We start from the raw sequence: 20,730 nt of genomic DNA on the forward strand, positions 1-20,730 counted from the left end.
AGAAGAAGAAGAGTGTCACTCTATTCATTAGTTTTTTCTTAATAGCAATTAATGAATATTTAATGTAACATATACCAATTCAGTTAGGTAGATTTTATATATTTAAAGAAAAGCTACCAGAAACTGTCACTTGTGCTCCTTCTCCAAACCTGACTGTGCTGATTTAAGAAGTTTCACAGTTTTGACCCTGAGTGAGCTTAAGAACCTGCAAGATTTCTCTGAGCATTTCCTGTGCTCAGCCTTTACTGATGAAAGACTGTGTCAGCTCTTCGGAAAGGGAGCATGTAACTGATATCAGTGCAGGTAATAATCCAGTTTAATATTTGTTATTATTTTCTAAAACTTTGCAGTACCCAAACCCCCATGACATATAGAGGTAACATTTTTTTCCTATTCCTTTTTTCTTTTCCTGGTAAGAAATAGTTTTGTTAAAATATTTTGTTTTTCCCAAAGAGTAAAAAATGTATAATTTTGTTAAATTATCTTCAGCAATTCCTATGGCATTGTAATTAAAACAATTTTTGAAATGCTTTATTTACTGGAGGAAAATTGCATTTATAATACACGACACATTTAAAGATGAATTTAAATGGCACTTTCAATCATGTTGTCAGAAGAAAACATTATGGATGGAAATGGAACAAAATCACAAATGTTGGTTGCATTGAAACCTATTAAATGAAGTCTAAAGCAAGATTTGTCATTTTTCATGAGATATCTTGCTTTTTTTTTTTTTTTTTAAAAGGCCGCCGAAAAATTGTAATATAATAGTTTGTTTATTTGTCCCGCTCTTTCAGTGATGTTTCTCATGAATAAATATGGTGTTCTGTGCATACTGTGGGATCAAATAAGCATCTAATTGATGTGTTGTAAATGGCACATGAAATTGTGGAAGTGCTTAGCTCAGATCCAGCAGAGCATATTCTAAAGCAGCAGTGCACAGTAGGGGAATCTGAGCTAAATTAATTTTTAAACATACAAAAACAGTAACAAAGAAAAAAAAAAAAGAACCAGACAAACATCTTGACTTTCACAGTTTTAAATGAGCAGAATTGGAGATCAGGAGCATGTTAAAAACACAAACAGTAGAGAGAAATTAACAGCTACTTATCTTACAGCACATTGTATAGCAAATGGGGAGGCAAAGAAATAGAATTCCCCAGAAACAAAGGGGCATAATTAAAATCTGTAACATAAGGTCAAACATGCCTATGATGAAGAGGGGGAAAAACAGGCAAAATTATTCACAATGATACCAACACACAGTATAAAACTTAACTTTTTTTTCACACAATTAGTGCTTGTTGGCTATAGCAGGTTTAATATGATGTGATCAGAAATGCAGACACGGACGTGGGGGCTGAGTGTGCAGTGCTTTGAGAATCCATTCCACTTCCCAGGGTGACCACGGGCTCTGTAAAAACAAGAACAGCTGGTGAGTATTCACAGGATCCCCAGAGAATTTCTGGTGCAGAGGTGTCACTGATGCAAGGCTGGCTGCTCCCAAAGGGCACATACAGCAACAAAGCAGATTAAGCTCAGGAAAGTGTTTTTTACTGATTCCAGGCTAAAGGTAATTGTGGAAGGGGAAGGGATGAGAAGACTGGGGCAGATTACCCACAAAGGTTGTGGACTCCTCATCCCTGGAGATGTTCAAAACCAGGTTGGAAGGGGCTGTGAATAACCTGGTCTGGGGAAAGGTTCCCTGCCCATGGCAGAGAGGTTGGAATGAGATCATCTTTAAGGTCCCTTCCAACCCAAACTTTTTCCATGATTCTGTGGTTCTGTGACTGAGAATACAGAAAAAAAAAAACAGATTCATCAAGAAAATACAGCATTTAACCTGCTGTAGCAAGGAAAAGAGTAAATTTTATGTTCTCTTCAATGCTAACAGTTCTCATACCTAGAGAAAAGTGCATTTAGTTTTAGAAATATACTTTTTTGCAAAATGGACAAAGAATAGAAGGCAGATCATGACACTGGTGCACTTTGCTGGACAGAATATAGCCGAGAAATTGTATTGTTTCCCATTTTTCCATGCCATGAAAAAATGAAAACCTTAGGCACTTCCTCTGACTAGGAACAAGTCATTATAACTTGTAGATGTCTAATTAGAGATCAAAAACATGTAGATCTAAACCATAAAATGTTTACACTATTCATGCAGACAAGATAATGGATTAGAAAAAGGCAATTTTTGATCAAAGAGTCTGTTTCTCTCCAATTACTGTAAAAGGAACTTCTTAAGAAAGACATCAGCAGCAGGATAGCACCTCCAAGATCAGCACTTTGCACTGCTGAGGTTACACAGATTGTATTTTTGCACTCACCACCTATGAAACATCCCCAGGTGTTTGTAGGAAGCATCACTATGAAATATATCAGCAGGATTTTGTAGTGTTTGTGTTTATTCTGCCTCTACTTCCTTGGTGACTACATTTGTGTACACATCCAGTCTAAGAAAATCTAGTTAAATTTGTTATCCAGGGTGAGGAAAGGAATGAAAAACTTGTTTGTCATTATTATTACTGAACATAACTGATAATAACTTCTTTTTTTTTTTCTAATTCTTTTTAATACAGGTGAAAGCCTCAGAAATTGTTTTAATTATGCTTTACTGCAAACCAGCAAGGTGTTATGATCAGACACAAAGCAGCCAAATACAGACACAAGCATATTTTCATTTATGCTAATTTTTAAACTGCTTATTATAAGAGTGTTCAGATAATATTTTTGAAACCAGATGTCCATTATGTGCTGTGCTGCAGATACAAAGCAGAGATGAGAGTTCCTGCATTGTGTTCACATAAACACTTCAAAGAGGCAATAGAAACACCCTAATGGAAGGGTACCCTTCTGAAGATGACATTCATCCCAGCTAATTTAAGGTCTAAGCACCTCCATCTGATTAGAATGACTCCCAGGCTCCAGGCTCCTATTACAGTAATTACAGATCTAATCAATACAACCAAAGATTTTTAGGGTTTTTAGGGTGGGGATCATTTGAATAAAGTAATCAACTCCATATTGACCTGAATTTCACTGGCTGGTATTGACTCACATTAACTGCAAAGGGATCTTCAGGATGACTTTCTCAAATGCAGAAAGGTTCTCTGTTGACATCTAAATTTAGCTGCATAAATTCAGCAGCCAAAGTCCTTTTAATGTCACAAGAGGAGTTGCTCAAGTCACTCACACAAGTGAAAAACTCTGGAAACGGGATGGACACCACTCATCATTTAACTTTTCCTTCCACTTGGGAACTATCCTCACTTTTCTGTTTATTTAATATGTCACAGCACTTTTTAAAGTGGAAAGGCTCTAAGGTGAACCTTGAAGGTCTCTTCCAACCCAAACCATTTTACAGCATTATAGAATCCTATCATATTTCTGCAGGTGCCAGCCAACAACATTGACCACTTGTTCCAGTTACAGAATCACAGAAATTCACAGAGATTCTGGAGATGAAGCAGGGTGAGCAGGGCTGTGTCCAGTTGCATTTTGAATAACTCCAATGCTGGAGGCTCCAAAACTTTCAGCAACCCATTTCCCCATTTGGTCAATCTTCTATTAAGAAAAAAAAAGTGTTTTCCTATGCTCAGAAAAAATTTCATATTTTTCAGGTTGTGACCACTGCCTTCTGACCTGTCAGTAGAAACCACTGAGAAGTGCCTGCTTCTACCTTCTTTATTCCTCTGCCTCAGGTATTTATAGATGGGAAAGGTCCCCCAGAGCCTTCCCTTCCCCAGGCTGCAATCCCAGCTCTCTCAGCCTCTCCTCCCATGTCAGAGAACTCCTGTGCAGGCACACACAGACCAGTGTCCAGGAGCAAAAGCACACAGTAAGATCCCCAGGAACTTGGACAGAATTTTCCAAGCACTGGGATGAAGAGCACCATGGGTTGGACATGAAGCCAAATCCTATGTCCAGCACAGACCATTGCTCTCAGCAGGCTCCACAGCTACTGGGGATTCTGAATTTTGATTTTCAGGCAGGGAGAATATTTATTTAAATTTAAATATTTAAAATGCAAAAGCCATTTGAATGAGAAGTAGGTAATCTACAGGTTTGGAGTGCAGCAAGAGAGATTCTCCAGGCACAAACTGGATAAAAGATATTCTGGGCCAGAAACCTAACAGACTTCATATATGTTTCAGGTTTGCTTGAGGATAAAAATTAATTAGAGTTACTGAGAGAGAGTTTGAGTTCTGTCATACTCTCAGGTTTTGATTAAAGATGTTTTTTTACTTTTTGGGAAGTAATAGTTATGCTGAGTTTAGCAGTTTTGCTCACGGACTATACAGTCTTGTCTTACTTGCTATACAAATAGAGAACTAAATTACAATCTTTAGAAATAAATAAATTAAAACTATACTGGAATATATCCTAGTTTTTTTTTTTTAATGTCTTGGGAACTTTAACAGTATAAACGTGCCTGACTTGAGGCTTTTTCTGTCTATATTTCTGTGATTATTTTCATAATCATTAAAAGGAAACAGATATATTTATCTTTATTTTTTTTTCCTCCACACATAAAGAGAGAGGGCAAATAAAAAAAGGACCCTGCTGCTATCAGGGTGCTAAAATTATGCTTCTGCAAGCTGACAGATCTCTTTAATGAGAACTATGAAATCAGAGTGTAAAGAGCTGCTCCAGCCTTGTGGTAGCTCTAAGCTGCAACAAGAACCTAGAAAAGGATCCACCCTCCAGCTCTCCTTTGCTCAGAGAAGAATCTTTCCCCTCTTTGAGGTTTACAGTGTAGACTCCCCTCGTTTACTTAGTCTGGGCTGTTCTGGCTGTGAATTAAAAGGGTGGTCTCATGGGAAGATAAATTATTCAGACTAATAAATAATAATTTGTCCCTACCTGCTGTTGTTTCAAATCAAGTGAGATGTCTGTCTGGGCAAAGACGAGGGTGTGTATCACACTGTGTAAATAAGCTGTGATAATACAACCTTTGACACTTGAAAATTCATATGGATTTAAGATTTTCTCATAGATACAAATCTCAATGAACTTCTCTGTTGGAGAAGGCTCACCCAGATAAATCACAGTCTATTATTAACAGTAGCTGACCATTGTATGTGCAGAGCTTTTGGGTGGTTGAATGCTTCTTTAAAAGTGTGAAACAATGACAATCATTAGAAGCTGATTGACATGATTGAAGGTGGCCCACAAAATTACCAAGTGGAATTCTGCCTCAGTGAAAGGAGAGAGATGACCCAAATCTCATTAAAGTCCAAGCAAACACTCTCACTGACTTTACCCAGCCTTGCATCAGGCCCACAGGAAAGGTCTTCCAGCTGCTCTGCAAAGTCATGGAATGAACAGATGGATTTTGGTGGTGAGCACTGAAAATATGGCCATGAAAACAGCTCTTCAGAGTTATTTAAAGGTTCCTTCCCAACATGTCAAACTCGAGCAGGGAGGGAGCCTGTGCCAGTGCTGGATCCTCAGCACAGGTATCTTGAATTGCAACGCACAGAAAGGAAATGTTAAGCCCTTGATTTGATTTTGCCATTTTTTGTTTAATTCAGTTTTGTTTTCTCTTATTTTGATTTTTATTTTCAGTGTTCTGGTGAACCTGTTTCCAAAGCACTACTGTCTTTTGATGTTTTTAAACTGAAACCTTCCCATATGCAAATTTACACTAATTAAATCCATGTCACAACACACTTTATCTGCTTTCCTCTGAAACTATTGCATGCTTTATAGTTTCAAATGTACATTGCAAAGTAGCTTCCAAACATCACAGAGCTGAAATCCTGTGACATCATCTCATTCATGATGTGACTGCAGAACCTAAATTAATCTGCGAGGCTGATAGTGGAGACAGCATCTTGTAGCATGAGGATCTAAATTTTCTATTTCTGAAACCCCTAAGAGAGTATTAAAGGGAAAGCAGAAAATCTATGGTTGTTTACATTTTTCTGGCTCTAGTTCCTTGTAGCTGCTAATATTCTGATTTTAATTTCCTGACAATATGGTAAATATACTTTGCTTGTGTTTAGGATTCAACAGATCACCAGCACTGAACATCAACATCAAATTTATCTTCAGTCAGATAACCTTCGTCTGCAGTTGGGGTGCAGTTCATGGCTTAACTCATTTGAAATTAATCTCTTCCATCTGTGGTGGCAGGGAATGGCCTCTGAAAACCCTTTCTGATCACTTTGATGAAGATTTCAAAATGGACTTTTTTTAATACATAAATTTTAATGATGTATTTTCAGGACAGAAAAGAAAAAAAAGACAAGGAAAGAAGGAAAAAGGTCACAATACTAAGAAAACCTGTGGTGTTGCCTGCCTCTTTGAAGCTGAAGTTAATCAGATAGCAGATTAGTCTCAGAATTACATTTCAGACACGGTAAACCTTCCAGGCCTTTAGCTGGGCCTTTTTTCAAGTGTAGTACAAGATGATGAGATTTTGCCTTCAGTAAAGACTGTTGTTTCATCAGTTAAAGTTCATCTCTTTAAGGAATCCTTCCCACTTATTTTCTAGGGAAGCAAATGATGTCCACTTTTCATTACAGAATTTCTTCAGTGCACGACTGCCCACAGCAGGAAAGCTGCTGTTGTTATTTAGCCACACTGGTCATTTCTGCTTATACAGGAGTTCTAACAGCAGCTTCTTAAAATAGGACAGGCCTAATAACCCGGGAGTCTTGTCAGAAAAAAAAAAAAAGAGATGGCATTTTTACCATATATACCCCATGCAATATGGCTTAATATTCACTTACATTTTTATTTCCCCTGTGCATTCTCTTAATTGCATCCATGGTTCCCAGAAGCCACCTTTGATTCAACTTCACTGAAATAATTTTTTTTTCTGTTTGGAAAGATGGCCCAGTAGAAATCCAAGTCCTTTGGAAGTCTAGAGTATTTTTGTCCCTGATTTGAAGTTCTTCAAATTTGGTAACTGCAGCTCATTGTTAAAATGGGAGTTTTAGACCAAGATATTAATGGAAGTGCATGGGTATCTGTCAGGGACCACCACAAGAGCATGGGAGTGTTTTGTGGAGAGTATGGGTTAACCCTAAAGCAAAACTAAATCAAGGAATTAGATGATACTGGGGACAAAACTAAACCTCAGCAACAAATCCTAAGCCCAAAGTCCAGGCACTGTTTGAGGGTCCAAGAAAGGTATTGGTTATCCAAGTCAGTTCCTTGGGATTCACTAAAAGAAATCCCAAATATTTTCCATCTTCATGTTTAGTCATGTGCCCAGTAGGAACTTACCCTGTGCATTTCTGTCTCACCCCTAAAGATTTGTCTCAGCAGTGCACAGTACATGGCAAAGCTTTTAAGAAACGTGCAGCTGGTACTCATATAAACATGTAAAAAAGGTCTGCAGCAGTGCAGAATTTGCACCTGGGAGGCAAAGCTGCAGAAGGTGACATAATAATGGCAAGGCAAGATATCCAATGGGTGATGTCACATTTCAGAAGAGAATATTGCTAGCTGAACTTCAGGGATCATGGGAAAATTCATTTCACAAAGGTGGAATGCCCAGAGCCTGGGAGGTGACACGTAATGAATTAGAGTAATTTTGCCCAACCTGTTAAAAACAAATGCTGTTATAGAAGTAGCAGGGCCATTTGCATAAAGATTTTTAAATTACCTGGTGTTGAATATGTGAAACATCGGGTAATGACATTGCAAACTCAGCTCTGATTAAATGGCAAGTGAAGAGCGAATCTCAGCAGCATTGTCTTATCACATTAAAACAAGGGGAAAATCTATTTATGAGTGAGCTGACCTCATTTTTTCTCTCATAGCCCGCTGTGCTATGAGATCGGTGTGATTGAAAAGTCATTGCATAGTTTTTTAACATGACAATGTTTAATCCAAGAAAAAATTATTTTTCAACCTTCAGCAAATTTCTTTTCTTTTTTTTTTTTTTTTTTGAGTGATACAGTTTATCTAAGCCCTGAATGTATTTTTTGAGGTTGTGTGAGGTTTAAAACTTGGGTTCTACCAAGTTGTCCCAGAAGGTTCTGACAGGAAACCTCAGGAGCTACCTGAAGCACAAACTTCATCCCTGCACTACAGCAAGTCAGGAAAGAGAAATAATCAAACCCACATAATAATAATGCCTTGCTTTTTCTCATGGTCACAAGTCACAGGAGATGCTCCAAAAAAATGTGTACTCATTTTCTCTTAATATTACCAACATTGTAGAAGCATTGTCACCCTGTTTAGCCTGGAGGAAAAGGAGGCTGAGGGGTGACCTTATTGCTTTCTACAACTCCCTGAAAGGAAGTAATAGTGAGGTGGGTGTCAGTCTCTTATCCCAGGTAACAAAAGACAGGAGAAGAGGAAATGGTCTCATGATGTGCCAGAGAAGATTTAGAGCTAATAGTAAGAGGATTTCTTACATGGAAATGGCTGTAAAGCGATGGAACAGCTGCCCATGGAAGTGGTAGAGTCACCATCCCTGGAAGTGGAAAAAAAAAGTGTGGATCGGCACCTGAGGACTTGGTTCAGTGGTGAACTTGGTGGTGGTGGTAGGAGGACAGTTGAACTCAATGACCTCAGAGGTGTTGTGGAACCTCAACAATTCTATGATTCTATTTGTCAAATAAAGCATCCTTGTAATTTGGGATTTCCTTCACAGCATCTCAATAACAAACTAAATAAATTTATCTGAAATAATCTTTTTCTGAGGACTGAAACTCAGAAGAGTGAGGCTCAAGTTACAGTGGATGTCTACAACTTTACTTTGTTGCCTTGACAAGGTGGTTAAAATTTCCAGCAATGTGCGATCTAAATCTAAGTGACTGAATGACCAAGAAAATACCACTGGCTGTTCTTCATCCATGGGTTCACTTTGCAATTTAAGCTGCAGTAACTTTGCTCAGCTGCAAGATGGTTCTGTGAAAGAGGCCACATCTCTTCTGGTCTGAGCAGGCACTGCCTTTCCCTAGCAGGACAGAGCTCCCTGACTCACATTTGGCAACTCCTAGAGTGTGGAGGGAGGAAGGAGAGAGAAAAGCAGCTTCATGAGTATGTAGAATTATTCTGGGAAGCACTCAGGATAATGTAAAAACGAGACACGTAAAACACTGGCCAGCAGAGACACTAAGAGAGATTAGATAGCAGACCTGGCAACTCATCCATTTGCACCAGTGTGGCAAATCTTGTGGGTTTTTTTGGGAACAAGCAGAGTTACTGGCATTTGACTTTCATCTTGGATTAAGAATCAGGAGGAAAGAATGCTGACTTATGTTAAAATGTGTCTGGTTGCAGGACAGATTCAAGGAGATGGATGCTTAAGCCCTGGAGCACACAGCCAAGGCTGCAAATCTCCCAGTGCCCATCCAGTGCCTCGTTACTGTTCCACCACGCCTGAGAACCTGCCACGGGGAAATACCAGGCTTTCACCTTGCAGCTGCTTTTAACTACAGAGCAAGCAAATCACAGCTGTAAAAGGTGACAGAAACCCTTAAATTCTCATTCACGTGTTACTGGAAATAAACCTTTAAAAAGCCCACAGAAGACACACAAAATGGTTGGCATTAAACTATTCCAGCTAAGGGAGCAGAAACTGTATGCTCCAGTTCTGCAGAAAAGGAGCTGGTGGCAGAATAAGTTGGTTTGTGCAGAACTAGGAAAAATGAGAGCTGAAAATGTTCCCTAACAGGAAAGAAAAACACTTGCATAGCAAGAGTTGCTGTCTCATGCACTGATGGGTGTTTTCAGAGCAGCAGCAATGTATATTTAAACACAAGAAGTACCTTCCTCAGATAATTTTTTTAAAGGCTATTTAACTATGAAGGAAACAAAACTGGTTTTAGTCAGTGAGGACAGAGATGGAATGGACAAAACTCTTAACACGGGAAATAGAACTGCAACTTAATAACGTTTTCATTAAGAACAGCACTGGAAATAAATTGCTGCATAGAAAGCTAATTAAAAAATAACTAATAAATTCTAGAGGTGTAAATATAATTCATTTTTTTTTCATCCATCTGGGCTCTAGCTGTTGTTAACTCTGGGTGATGCTGGTTTTACATGCATATGCTGGTGTTATTCCTACAGATGGTGCCAGGGCTGAGGCACAGGATGGAAGGAAGCTTCACATGTTTGCTTTGCTTACACTCTAGCAGTCAGTACTGGATTAATGCAAACCCTAATCCCATCAGAAAAGAGATATTTTAGTAGACACCAGGGAAACTAATGCAGCTGATCCCTGCTTATGGCAGGAAAATGCACATATGTCAGGGATTTCACTCTGATATTTGTAGATAACCTTGAACACTTCCTTATTTGGACCTTAGTGGGCTGGTCATAAATAAGGGTAAAAATAGCTGAGTTGACTTTCCTTTTGATCTCTTCCATCATCCTTCCACTGTAGGTGGGTGAAATATCCTGCCTAGTGGATGTTTATTCCCTTTTCTACTGCTCCAGATTAGTCAATATGGAATATTATGGATGAGATTCTTTTCATTCAAATTCAAATGTCCCAGATCAACACAAATCACCCTCATTTCTCTTTAGAGAGGAGAGAGGACAGTCTGGCTCATCTTTAACCAATCTATTCAATAGCTAAAAGAAAAAAGTCTACACATTAGCCTGAAAGGGAGCATCAATCAACAAGTTCAGGTTTAGTTGTCTAGACTTCAGTGACAGTAATCTCTTTTTTTTTTTTTAATATTCTAATGCTGAAATAAATATTTCTGTACTATCTTGTTCTGTTCATAGGTTTTTTGGTTTGCCTTGTATATTTTTTCTAGAAATAAATTTTCAGTGACCAGATAAACAAGGGTTGCAACCACTAGTATCAGAAAGAAGCCTTTATTCATAATGTGTCTTGTACATCTTCCTTCCTTCCTTCCTACCTTTCTTCCTTCCTTCCTGCCTGCCTTCCTTCACTTTTTTTTTTAATGCACACACAAAATGTTTCCATTTTCATATGGAATCCAGATTATCTTAATTTTCTTGGGTAGCATTATTTGAAATAAGAATAAGTATCAACTCTCATGTTAGATCTTACTGGGACCCATCTAATTAAAGCATTATAAATTCTTTAGTTACTGCATGGATACCATTCCCATCTTGTTTTCCCCATAATGTTCTTTGTGCACAGAAAAGCAATCCTATCCAATATATATGTTGTCCTGCCATACTCACCAAACAATGAATGAAATAAAACCCAGGTTGAAGGGAAGAATAGAAAAATATTTCAAAGAAAGATCTCTGAGTTACTAAGCAAGAAACAATGTCAGAACTCCCTGAGCAGGAAATAATCAGAAGCTTGGACAGTGCCCGGGGAATGTTTTATGTACATAATTTGTTATTACTCTTCCTTGAGTGCCTGTTCATGGGTACTGCTGAACATAGTGAAGGGGTGAAATATTATTTTCTGCTGGCCAGGCTGGGTGTCCTAACATTCCCAAAATCAGCTGTGTCAGATTTATCAGGGTGCTGCACCCATTTAACTCCTCCCTGTTTATTATCACTGCTGGGAAGAGCAGCACTAAAGGGATTATGTGGAGTTCCAGAAGTGTCTCCATTTTCTTTTGGAAAGAAACAGGAGCTTGTTGGGGAGGGAAGATAATCATGAGTAGTCACTGAAGAGTGAGCTCTACATTATATATTCTGCATCGTGCCTCTGGTTCCATTTCTGGGAGCAGAAATGATTAAGATTATATTTACTCCTTAGCATGTAGTGCTATAAGGGATAAAAGAGAGAAAAGAGGGGAGATGAAGTATTTAAGGGCTCCAGTAGACACAGAGAAAGCTTTTAGGTATTCAAAAAGCCTTTTTACAGCTCAAGTCTATTAAACAAAAAGCAAAGAAAAATAAAGGGTATCTGTTTAGATATTTTAACAGAGCTTGGATACTACAGTGACTAAGGTGTTTGACATGCTTAACATAAAAGTGTAAAACTAGTGTGGACAAAACACAAGACAGGAAATTCCAGGGCGTTACGGTGTATCCATGGAATGGATAGAGATTTTTGAGTTTTCTTCATGTCTCTGTGGTTGTTTGAAAAGCAGAATTTTGGTAGTTGATGCACAGCCTTCTTTGTCCAGCACAAACCAAGATCTTCAAGACAATGGTGTTTAGCAATGAATTTTGGGACTGCCCATGGACTTTTTCAGAGGGCTTTTACTTCACATCATATTTAACAGGTTTGAACAAAAGCCTACACCTCATACACACCAAGCAAGTGGAGATCATTTCCCCTCAGATAGTGAACTTTCCTCTTAACAATAACAGCAACACTGAAAAAACAACCAATCAAACTAAAAAAACAAATGCATAATATTTACTGTTCTTCACCTGCAGCTGGCAGCAGCTGGAAGAATCAGAATAAATTCAAAGTACACCTTGCCAAGAGTTTCTTTAGATGTTTTTTGCCTTCACTGCACTGGGTTCCTAGTTTGGAATTCCTTCTTTGGAGGTGGTAGATTCCTGCAGCACCTCAGCCCAGCCCATCACTCAAAGTGAGCCTCAATGCACACAATTCCTCTCAATATTTGCCCCTCAGTAGGGCAGCTGGAATAACTATCTGAAATAAAGAACTCCCTCCTCCTCCTCCTCTGCAGCAGGTGGAGCCCAGAGCACACCCTTGTCTGCAGCAGCAGCAGCGATGAAGTTGGAAAGATTCCTCCACAGTAGGAGGGATCACAAACGTTTGGGAGACCACTTCACCTGTTATCCCCAACTCTGAGGATGAAGGAGAAGCGAATCATTATGAGAAGGAGGGGAACACTCATTGAAACCTCAGTCAGGCAGTGATTTAGACCAGTTTCATCTTTGTTCCTTGGTGAGGAGCAATAAATATTTTAAGGGGAAACAGCAATGCTACTTAAAAAGCACTTACCTAATTAAACCTCAAGTGCAGGAATCTTTATTCTGCAGAGTTGCACTCTGTGATGCTCAGCACCTCAGGCTATACCTCAGCCATATGGCACTTTAATAGGCACTAGCAGAGGGAGCCCTTTTTATGTTTTAACAGATGGGAGCAAGCTACTGGGGTTGGAACAGAGGGCAGAAAGAAAGGAAATGTAAAGAAAGAGAATAAAGAAAAAGGCAAAGTTCAAATCATGAATTCTTATTGAACTCTTCCACTTCTGCTCAAAACAGCTTGAGGTCTTGTTTCTTTCCTAGAAGGAGCTTCTGTTGTTTCCAACCCCTTGGAATCAGACTCGCTGATCACAAACCATCTCACAGCCGATTTACTGTGTGAGGCATTGTCCTTGCAGCAGAAATACCACTGCTGATTTCAGAGTCTGCTGGCCCAAAAAATACCTGCATGAGTTTAGGAGTAGGATTGAAGATTTTATAGTGTTTCCTGTGCTGCATCTGTGCCTCTGTATTTAACAGTCTCAACAAGTTTGGGCTGTATCAGAAAATTACTAGAAGACCCCAGAAGGGAAAGTCAGTGCAGAGCATGTTGCTGAGGAAACAGGGTAAAGAGAATCCAAGAAAAGTTAGACATGGGAAGCCTATTTGAAAATAACCAATTTATTGAAACATTTGGCTTTCAGATAGGTCCTGATCTTGTGGCCAAGAAGACCAATGGGATCCTGGCACACATCAGGAAGAGCATTGCAGACTGAGGGAGGTGACCCTGCCCCTCTTCTCAGCCCTGGTGAGGCACATCTGCAGTGCTGTGTCCAGCTCTGGGCTCCTCAGGACAAGAGAGGCACGGAGCTCCTGGAGCAGGTCCAGGGAAGAGTTATAAAGATGATTTGGGACTGGAGCATCCCTGATAAGGAAAGGCTGGGGGAGCTGGGGCTGTTGAAGCTTGAGAAGAGAGACAGCTGAGAGGGGAGCTCATCCCTGTGTGTCCCTGTCTGCAGGGAGGGCTCCGAGCAGGGCCCAGGCTCTGCTCTGGGGGGCCCAGCAATGGCACCAGAGGAACAGGCAGGAACTTATCCCAGGAAGTTCCACCTGGACATGAGGCAGAACTTCTTCTCTGTGCAGTGACCAAGCCCTGAACAGAGATCAGAGACGGCGTGGAGTCTCCCTCACTGGAGATACTCCAGAACTGTCTGGACACAATCCATGTGTTCTGGATGTCCCTGCTGGAGCAGGGAGGTGGCACCAGATGACCCCATTGTGGTCCCTTCCAGCCTAACCCATTCTGGCATTCCATGTGATCTGGTTTTAATTGCAGCAATTGCATTCAACAAATAAGATTATCAGCCAAAGGCACCACAGGGCTAAAGGATTATTATTCCATTTACATTGTGGTTGCTACATGGTTTAATGTTTCCCAAATCTGTTTGGATGGCTGCCATGTCACAGCTTTGTTGCCTCACCCAAAACACTGTGTGATGCCTGTCTCACCTTCCTGTCTTTCCTTGACTGTACTTCCATAAATACCATTCCTTTCACCATATGCATTTGCTTTCCACTTCACAGGGTAAGTTTAATTTGTCCCAAAGGGCCTGTGTCAAGTTCTTACCCTCTGGGGATTGATAGGGACCCCATCCTAGGGAGTTCTGATGCAGAGTGGCATCATTCAATGTGGTACTGCAGATAATTCTGTCTGCTGATATTCCTGCACCAGTTCTGGGACTGCATCACCCAGGGTTAAGCACCTGCAGTAGCTCAGTTTTCCTTCTGCAAGGGTACACAATATGCAAAGTGTTTAATGTGTGCTTTTGGTAAGCCACCCCGTGTGTTTCCTTGTTCTGCAAAAACTGTGACTCCACAAAATGTATTAAAAATTTATTTAATCAGTGATTTTCCTCTATTTATTCTATCTTCCAGTGTCCATTGGTGTACCATAAAAAACAGTGTTCTGTGAATGTGTTTTCAGAGCATTAATTCCTTTATTGAGAAAATCTCTTGTTATTTTAATCCTCCATCTGAATTCCTTATGAAGAAAATTATAATTAATGGAGAGTTTTTATTTTCATTATTATTCATCACTCTCTGCAATAGTTCAGCATTTTAAAAAGGCAGAACTGGATGTTCCCAATAAAGCACAGATTTCATATTGGATTCTACTGAATTTTAACTACAATAAATAATTAACAGAAATGTTGTAAAATGTTTATGTGTATTTCATATTGTATTTCCCAAGCTATCTGTTGATCTATGTCAGATTTGAATGCAGAGAAAATTAGATCTATGCATGGCTGCCACACTGGAAGTTTTTTGATGGGCCTAGCAGGTCATGCCAGCCATGACATCAAACTTTATTCTTAGAACATTATCAAGTCTTATATTAAATTTTCCTTTTATTTAACACTCTTGAGACTTTTGACTGGAACTACCTGGTTTATATGTTTAGAGGTTTGTTTTTGGTTTTGGTTTTTTTTTTATTTCTTCCCATGTGGCCAGGCCTGTTTTGGTCAGGTTTCACCCAATAATTCAGAAGTAATTGTGGATCAGCTGTACACAGGGGTGGGATATTCTAAATACAGCATAGGGTTCATACAGTCATTAACAGAGTTTCAGCAATCCACCTGCTTTTTTGGGTTGGTTGTTTTGTTTTTTGGGTTTTTTTTTTTTTTTGGGAGGGGGATCTTTTTAAACTTTTCCAGCTAATCCAAAACTGAAAGGAAGAAGCTCTTCCAGCTTGAAAGTGAGAAAACCCCGATGAACCCTCTGTTAGGAAACTGGAAAGGGCTGCACCATCTTTGGGAAGTTGGTTGTAAAACTGCTGCAAACACACTGGGTCTGCTTCTCACATTAGAAACATTTTATGCTTAATGTAATTCAGTTTATGGCCCCAGTGCACTGCAAAGAGTGGTGTAAATTGGCATTAAAGTTAATGAGAATTAGGCCTAGGGAGTCTAATATTTGCTTTCTACAGTGTTTGAAATTACTTCTGTTGTTTTATAGCAATGTTTAAAAGTCAGCACAGAGACATTATAAAAAAAAAAAAACTTGGGTCACATCCATCCATCCATCCATCCATCCATCCATCCATCCATCCATCCATCCATCCATCCAAGAGAAATGTACTGCAAAATTTGATACAGAGCCTCAGCCTTGATTTAATTACAAGTAGGATTAATTTGGCCTTTTAAATGTAGATGTGGATACAGTACTTTCTATAAATCCATGTCTTTCAATCATTTAAAACTGTCAACACTTTATTCAAAGGTAAAAGTTTTCATGAGCCTCATTTCACATTTCTTCTGTGAGTAAAAAAGATGCAAGGATAACAATGATAAACGTAAATAGTGTATCATGAATAAGTTTCAAAATGCTGACAGAAAATATTTGCCTTTGCATGAAAGAAATGCTTTGGGAAAACAGAAACAGAGATTTCCTTCACCTTCAAATGTAATAACCTTTTTAATGACTTGGGAGCCATCTGATTGTTTGTTATGAAACTCAGTGTTTCTGCTTATGTAGGGATTTTGTTTATTATTATGGTGGTATTTGTCTTTCTCTATCCGAAATTGGTTGGTGCCCAAAGGAAAGCATTAAAAAAAGAATTCACAAATTTCTGATGTTTTATCATCTCAGTTATATTTTAGCAAATATTCAGATCTCTGAGGTACTCTCAGAGTTGTGTTTTGCAGTGGTGTTATATTTCTATGAGGCTGGAGAGAAATATCACAGAAATTCAAGAATACAAATGCATCAAGACTGTTCGTTTTAGGAGGAAAAATCTGTACGACTACAAAAAAAGCAGTTGCAATCCATGTAGATAGTCTTTTCATTTACTAACTAAAAATGATCATTTTTATATAAACCAAAACAAACAAAAATATTTTTAAGTATATTTACTGCCATATATTATTTGAAGGCAAAAGGCAGAAGATAAACCTTAATAATTGATAAGACTAGGGGAAAAGGCCTCAAGTTGTGCCACAGGAGATTCAGGTTGGTTATTTGGAAAAATTTCTAGACTGAAAGAGTGGTTAAACATTGGAACAGGCTGCCCATGGAAGTGGTGGAGTCACCATCCCTGTAGTATTTAAAAGATGTGGACAAGTGATGTGGTTTATTGGGCACGATGAGATCCAGTCAGAGGCTGGACCTGATGAACTCTGAGGGGTTTTCCAACTATAATGATTCTGTGATTCTATGATTTATTCTAGGTGTTCAGAATATTTCTTGGAAATGAAGTTCAGTGTCCTGAAAGCCATCTAAGACAGAGAGCAATATTCAAATGGCATGGCAAAGGAAGTGTCCTATTCTTTACATAAACTTAAGTTCTCTTATTTGTTGAAATTTCATAGATATTCATGTTTCATGTCTCTATGGTGTAGAAATCCTGTTGAAGAAACATTTTTTACATAGATTATTAATTTGAGATAACGGAAAATGTGAGAAAATATGTCTCATGGGAATCTTTGCAAACCTCATTGAATAAATTATATGCTCCAGGCTTGAGGTTTCTTCCAGGTAATTAAAAAAGGACACATAGCAACTGCAAATCCAGTAAAGAAAAGGTCAAATTCAAAATATCACATCAAAAATTCTTTGAAGTATAGTCCAGAAAAACATACAAAGGCTTTAATATAATCCTTTAACATAAAACACCAACTTTATGTGTTGTATGTATATGTTTTGGAAACTCGAGGAAATCTGACTCACTACTCACAGAGTTTGAAATCAAAACACACATAAATATATTTTGTAGCTTGGGATATTTTTTTGGGGGTGGGGTAGTCATTACAGAGGATGTCTTAATAAAGTAATTGAAGATGAATGGGGAAATACACTTACTTCTCTTTCCCTATGCAGGAATTGAGAAGGCAGATATGCCAAGGCACACTTACTGCTTTGAAAAACAAAGGCTGACAATTAACATTTCTGTTTAGAAGTTGGTGTAATTTTCTCCCCTCCAGTATGCACTAATTGGCTCTGGAAATGCAAAACATGTTTGTGTAATTTTGTGGATTCTCATTTTCTAAACTTTGCAATCAGGAGGACAGAAATTCCTATTAATGCCAATCTTTTTGCTTAATGATTTTCTCTTTGGATTCTTGTTTGTTTGCTTGTTTTGTTTTAAAGAGCTGTCAGTGAAAGATCTACACTTTGTAGAATCTGTTTTTAAATTGAATAGAGGGGTTTCCAAACTCTACAAAATCACGATTCTTATGGTAAAGGAAGAGAGAAAAAAGGACAGTTTGCTGAAGCAAATTATCCCTTGAAAAATTCAGAACCACATGGGCTACCCTCAACATCAGCAGAACATCACATTTCAACATAAACATAAAAGATTCTAGGAAAAAAACCCTAAATATTCCATCACCAGCACACCCATCTCCTTCTGCCACATGCCATTTGCCTTGTCCTATTTGCATTTAAAAGTCTTCTACTGCAGTTCCTTCATATCATATTTGGGGAAAGGAAAACCTCTGTCACAGGCCCTGGTGTCACATGCTAGGAGTGCCTTTGTGGAGGTGGCAGTTCATTTGAAGGTGACAGTCCTGGTTCTGCTACTTTCTCTTCTTTCTAGCCCTGCTCACACTGTGCCATGAAACCTTGAACCCTTGCATTTTTTAGCCCATGGACTCTAAATATGAACTGTGTTCACAGAATACAATAATCAGAATGGTTTGGGTTGGAAGGGACTTCAAGGATCATCTCTTTCCATCCCCTGCCATGGGCAGGAACATCTTCCACCATCCCAGGGTGCTCCAAGCCATATCCAGCCTGGTCTTGGACACTTCCAGAGATGGGTCAGCCACAGCTTCTCTGAGCAACCTGTGCCAGGGCCTCACCACCCTCTGAGTAAAGAATTTTTCCCCCTAGTTAATCCAAACCAACTGTCTCTCAATTTGAAACCACACGTTCTAGAAATTATATAAGCCATGTCCAAACATAAACGAAAACTCACTGGGAAGTTGGGCTCTTGTCTTATCTCTGAGAAATATAACTCCCTATCTTGCTACTCTTATTTTTGAGATGGGTAACAAAATGCAGAAGGACCTCACGGAACCTGAAGTGACAAACTGGAAAGTCCAAGTGTTATACAATAGGAAGCACTTAGAATGATCAAAAAGCTTTAGTGATGTTCTGCCAAGAGGTACTGACCCCAAAATTGATTTAGGATCATGGATTATCTCAAGTTGGAAGGAATTCATACTAAAACCAAACCACGTGACTAAAAGCTTTGCCACACCATCCTTGAACTCTGACAGACTTGGTACCAGGACCACGACCCTGCTGAGTCCAGCAACTGACCTCCCTCTCAGTGAGGAACCTGAAAAGCTCTTTTATCCTAATGGAAAACCTTCAAATCCTGCTGGATGAAGATGTGATGTGACTCGCTGGGTTTCCTTAAAGGCTATAAATAAATGCAAATTGTGGGGTGCTTTCCTCTTTTTTTCATAAAACATTTGGAAGGCGGAGAGGACAGACCATCTAATTTTCTGTTTTAACAGCGGCTTGTTATGTATGAAGTCATTAGGAACAATTAGGTGATAAAGATGAACATTTTAATAACGGAATTAGAAACCTGAGAAAGTACAGGAAATGTATAATCTACATAATTTGGGTCCCAATTCACACAGTTCTGCTGCTGCTACTGCTCTGTGTAGCTTCATCACAGCAGACTGTGCTCTCTGTGACCTCCACCTTGGCACAGTGAGCAAGACTTTGGAATTCAACACCTTTTGTGGGGATAAATAAAAACTCCTTGGATTTTAATATTAAATCCAGTTGTTAATGGGGTGGATTTGATTTGTGTTCAGAGAAGTCACATTTTTTTTCAAAATCACAAAACAAAATCAAGAAAAAAGAGAAAGCAAAAAACATTATTTACAGCTTGAAATTAATATTTTTTGATAACTCATTCAAATTCCCTTTTGACTATTGAGCCAGTAATCTTGTAAATATGGGAAAAATGTGACACAAAATTACTCTTTTTTATCCCTATTCTGGTAGCTGGAGGGACTGTGATCAACCTTAGTGGAGCACAGAACAGGGATCTCTGGGTTTTTTTAGATCTTTTAGAAGATGCACACAAGTTCAGCTTTTTATTTCAGCTTTGAAAAAAAAAAATTGAGTTTGTTTCTTGTGTCCACAGCACCACTCAGTCCTTCTGGCACCAAACACCAAGCAGCTGCAAAGTTCATTAAAAAACAATATTCTGTCATGAATGGTTACATCAACACCCAAGCTGAAGCCAGTCATCAATGGAACTTTTTTCTTTTTTTCTTTTTTCTTTTTTTTTTTTTTAAGAACAGCAAAACAACAACAAAAAAAAAAAGACAGAAATTTAGTCAGATGAATATTTCATCACCCAGTTCTCCACTTCGAACACAAATTGATGCTTCAGCAGGACTACAAGGCAGGCAGCCACCTACAGAACTTCCCCAGGCAGAATTATATGTACTTTTTCAAGTTAAACAGAAATAAGACAGTGACAATTTTTTCCGTTTTGTTCCCCTAATTGCCAGACAAAGTGCAATTTTCTGTTCTGTTCTATCAACCAGATGCCCTTGTCATCCACCATTGAGCTACAGTAATGGAACTTGACGGCCTCTTTGTTGTTTCTCGCTGCATTTGTGTGACTCACTGCTCAAAATAAAAATGTACCAAGAATACTAAAGGTTGTTGTCATAGAAAAGTTATGAAATTCCTTTCATCTAATTGCTTTCAGCTGTTTTGTTGGTTTTTGTTTTTTTTTCAGGGATGGGGCTTTTGAAGTTGTCTTGATATGCTGTGAGCACTCAGCCATGAGGTTTTGTACCAGCCAACACGTCAGTTTTCAGCAGAAATCCTGCTGCAGGTAAAGTTTTTCAAGGTACTTTGGCACCTAAAGCACCAAGTGCAGACCAGAGCAAACTTCCCAAA

The 20,730-nt window shown here is 38.8% G+C and overlaps 1 protein-coding gene across 11 annotated transcripts in view; it reads right to left on the minus strand.

Moving 5' to 3' along the window:
• Window positions 1-503: 503 nt before the first annotated feature.
• The window catches only part of TSNARE1 (t-SNARE domain containing 1), a 451,136-nt gene continuing 430,909 nt past the window's right edge, over window positions 504-20,730 (minus strand). For all 11 annotated transcript variants that reach the window (XM_072925076.1, XM_072925080.1, XM_072925081.1 and 8 more), the window contains one exon: window positions 504-1,414. In XM_072925076.1, the coding sequence (XP_072781177.1) occupies window positions 1,334-1,414 (81 nt within the window). In that variant the 3' untranslated portion in view covers window positions 504-1,333. The remainder of the gene's footprint in view (window positions 1,415-20,730) is intronic.

Source organism: Taeniopygia guttata, chromosome 2 (assembly GCF_048771995.1).
Source record: "Taeniopygia guttata chromosome 2, bTaeGut7.mat, whole genome shotgun sequence".
Classification (NCBI taxonomy): domain Eukaryota; kingdom Metazoa; phylum Chordata; class Aves; order Passeriformes; family Estrildidae; genus Taeniopygia; species Taeniopygia guttata.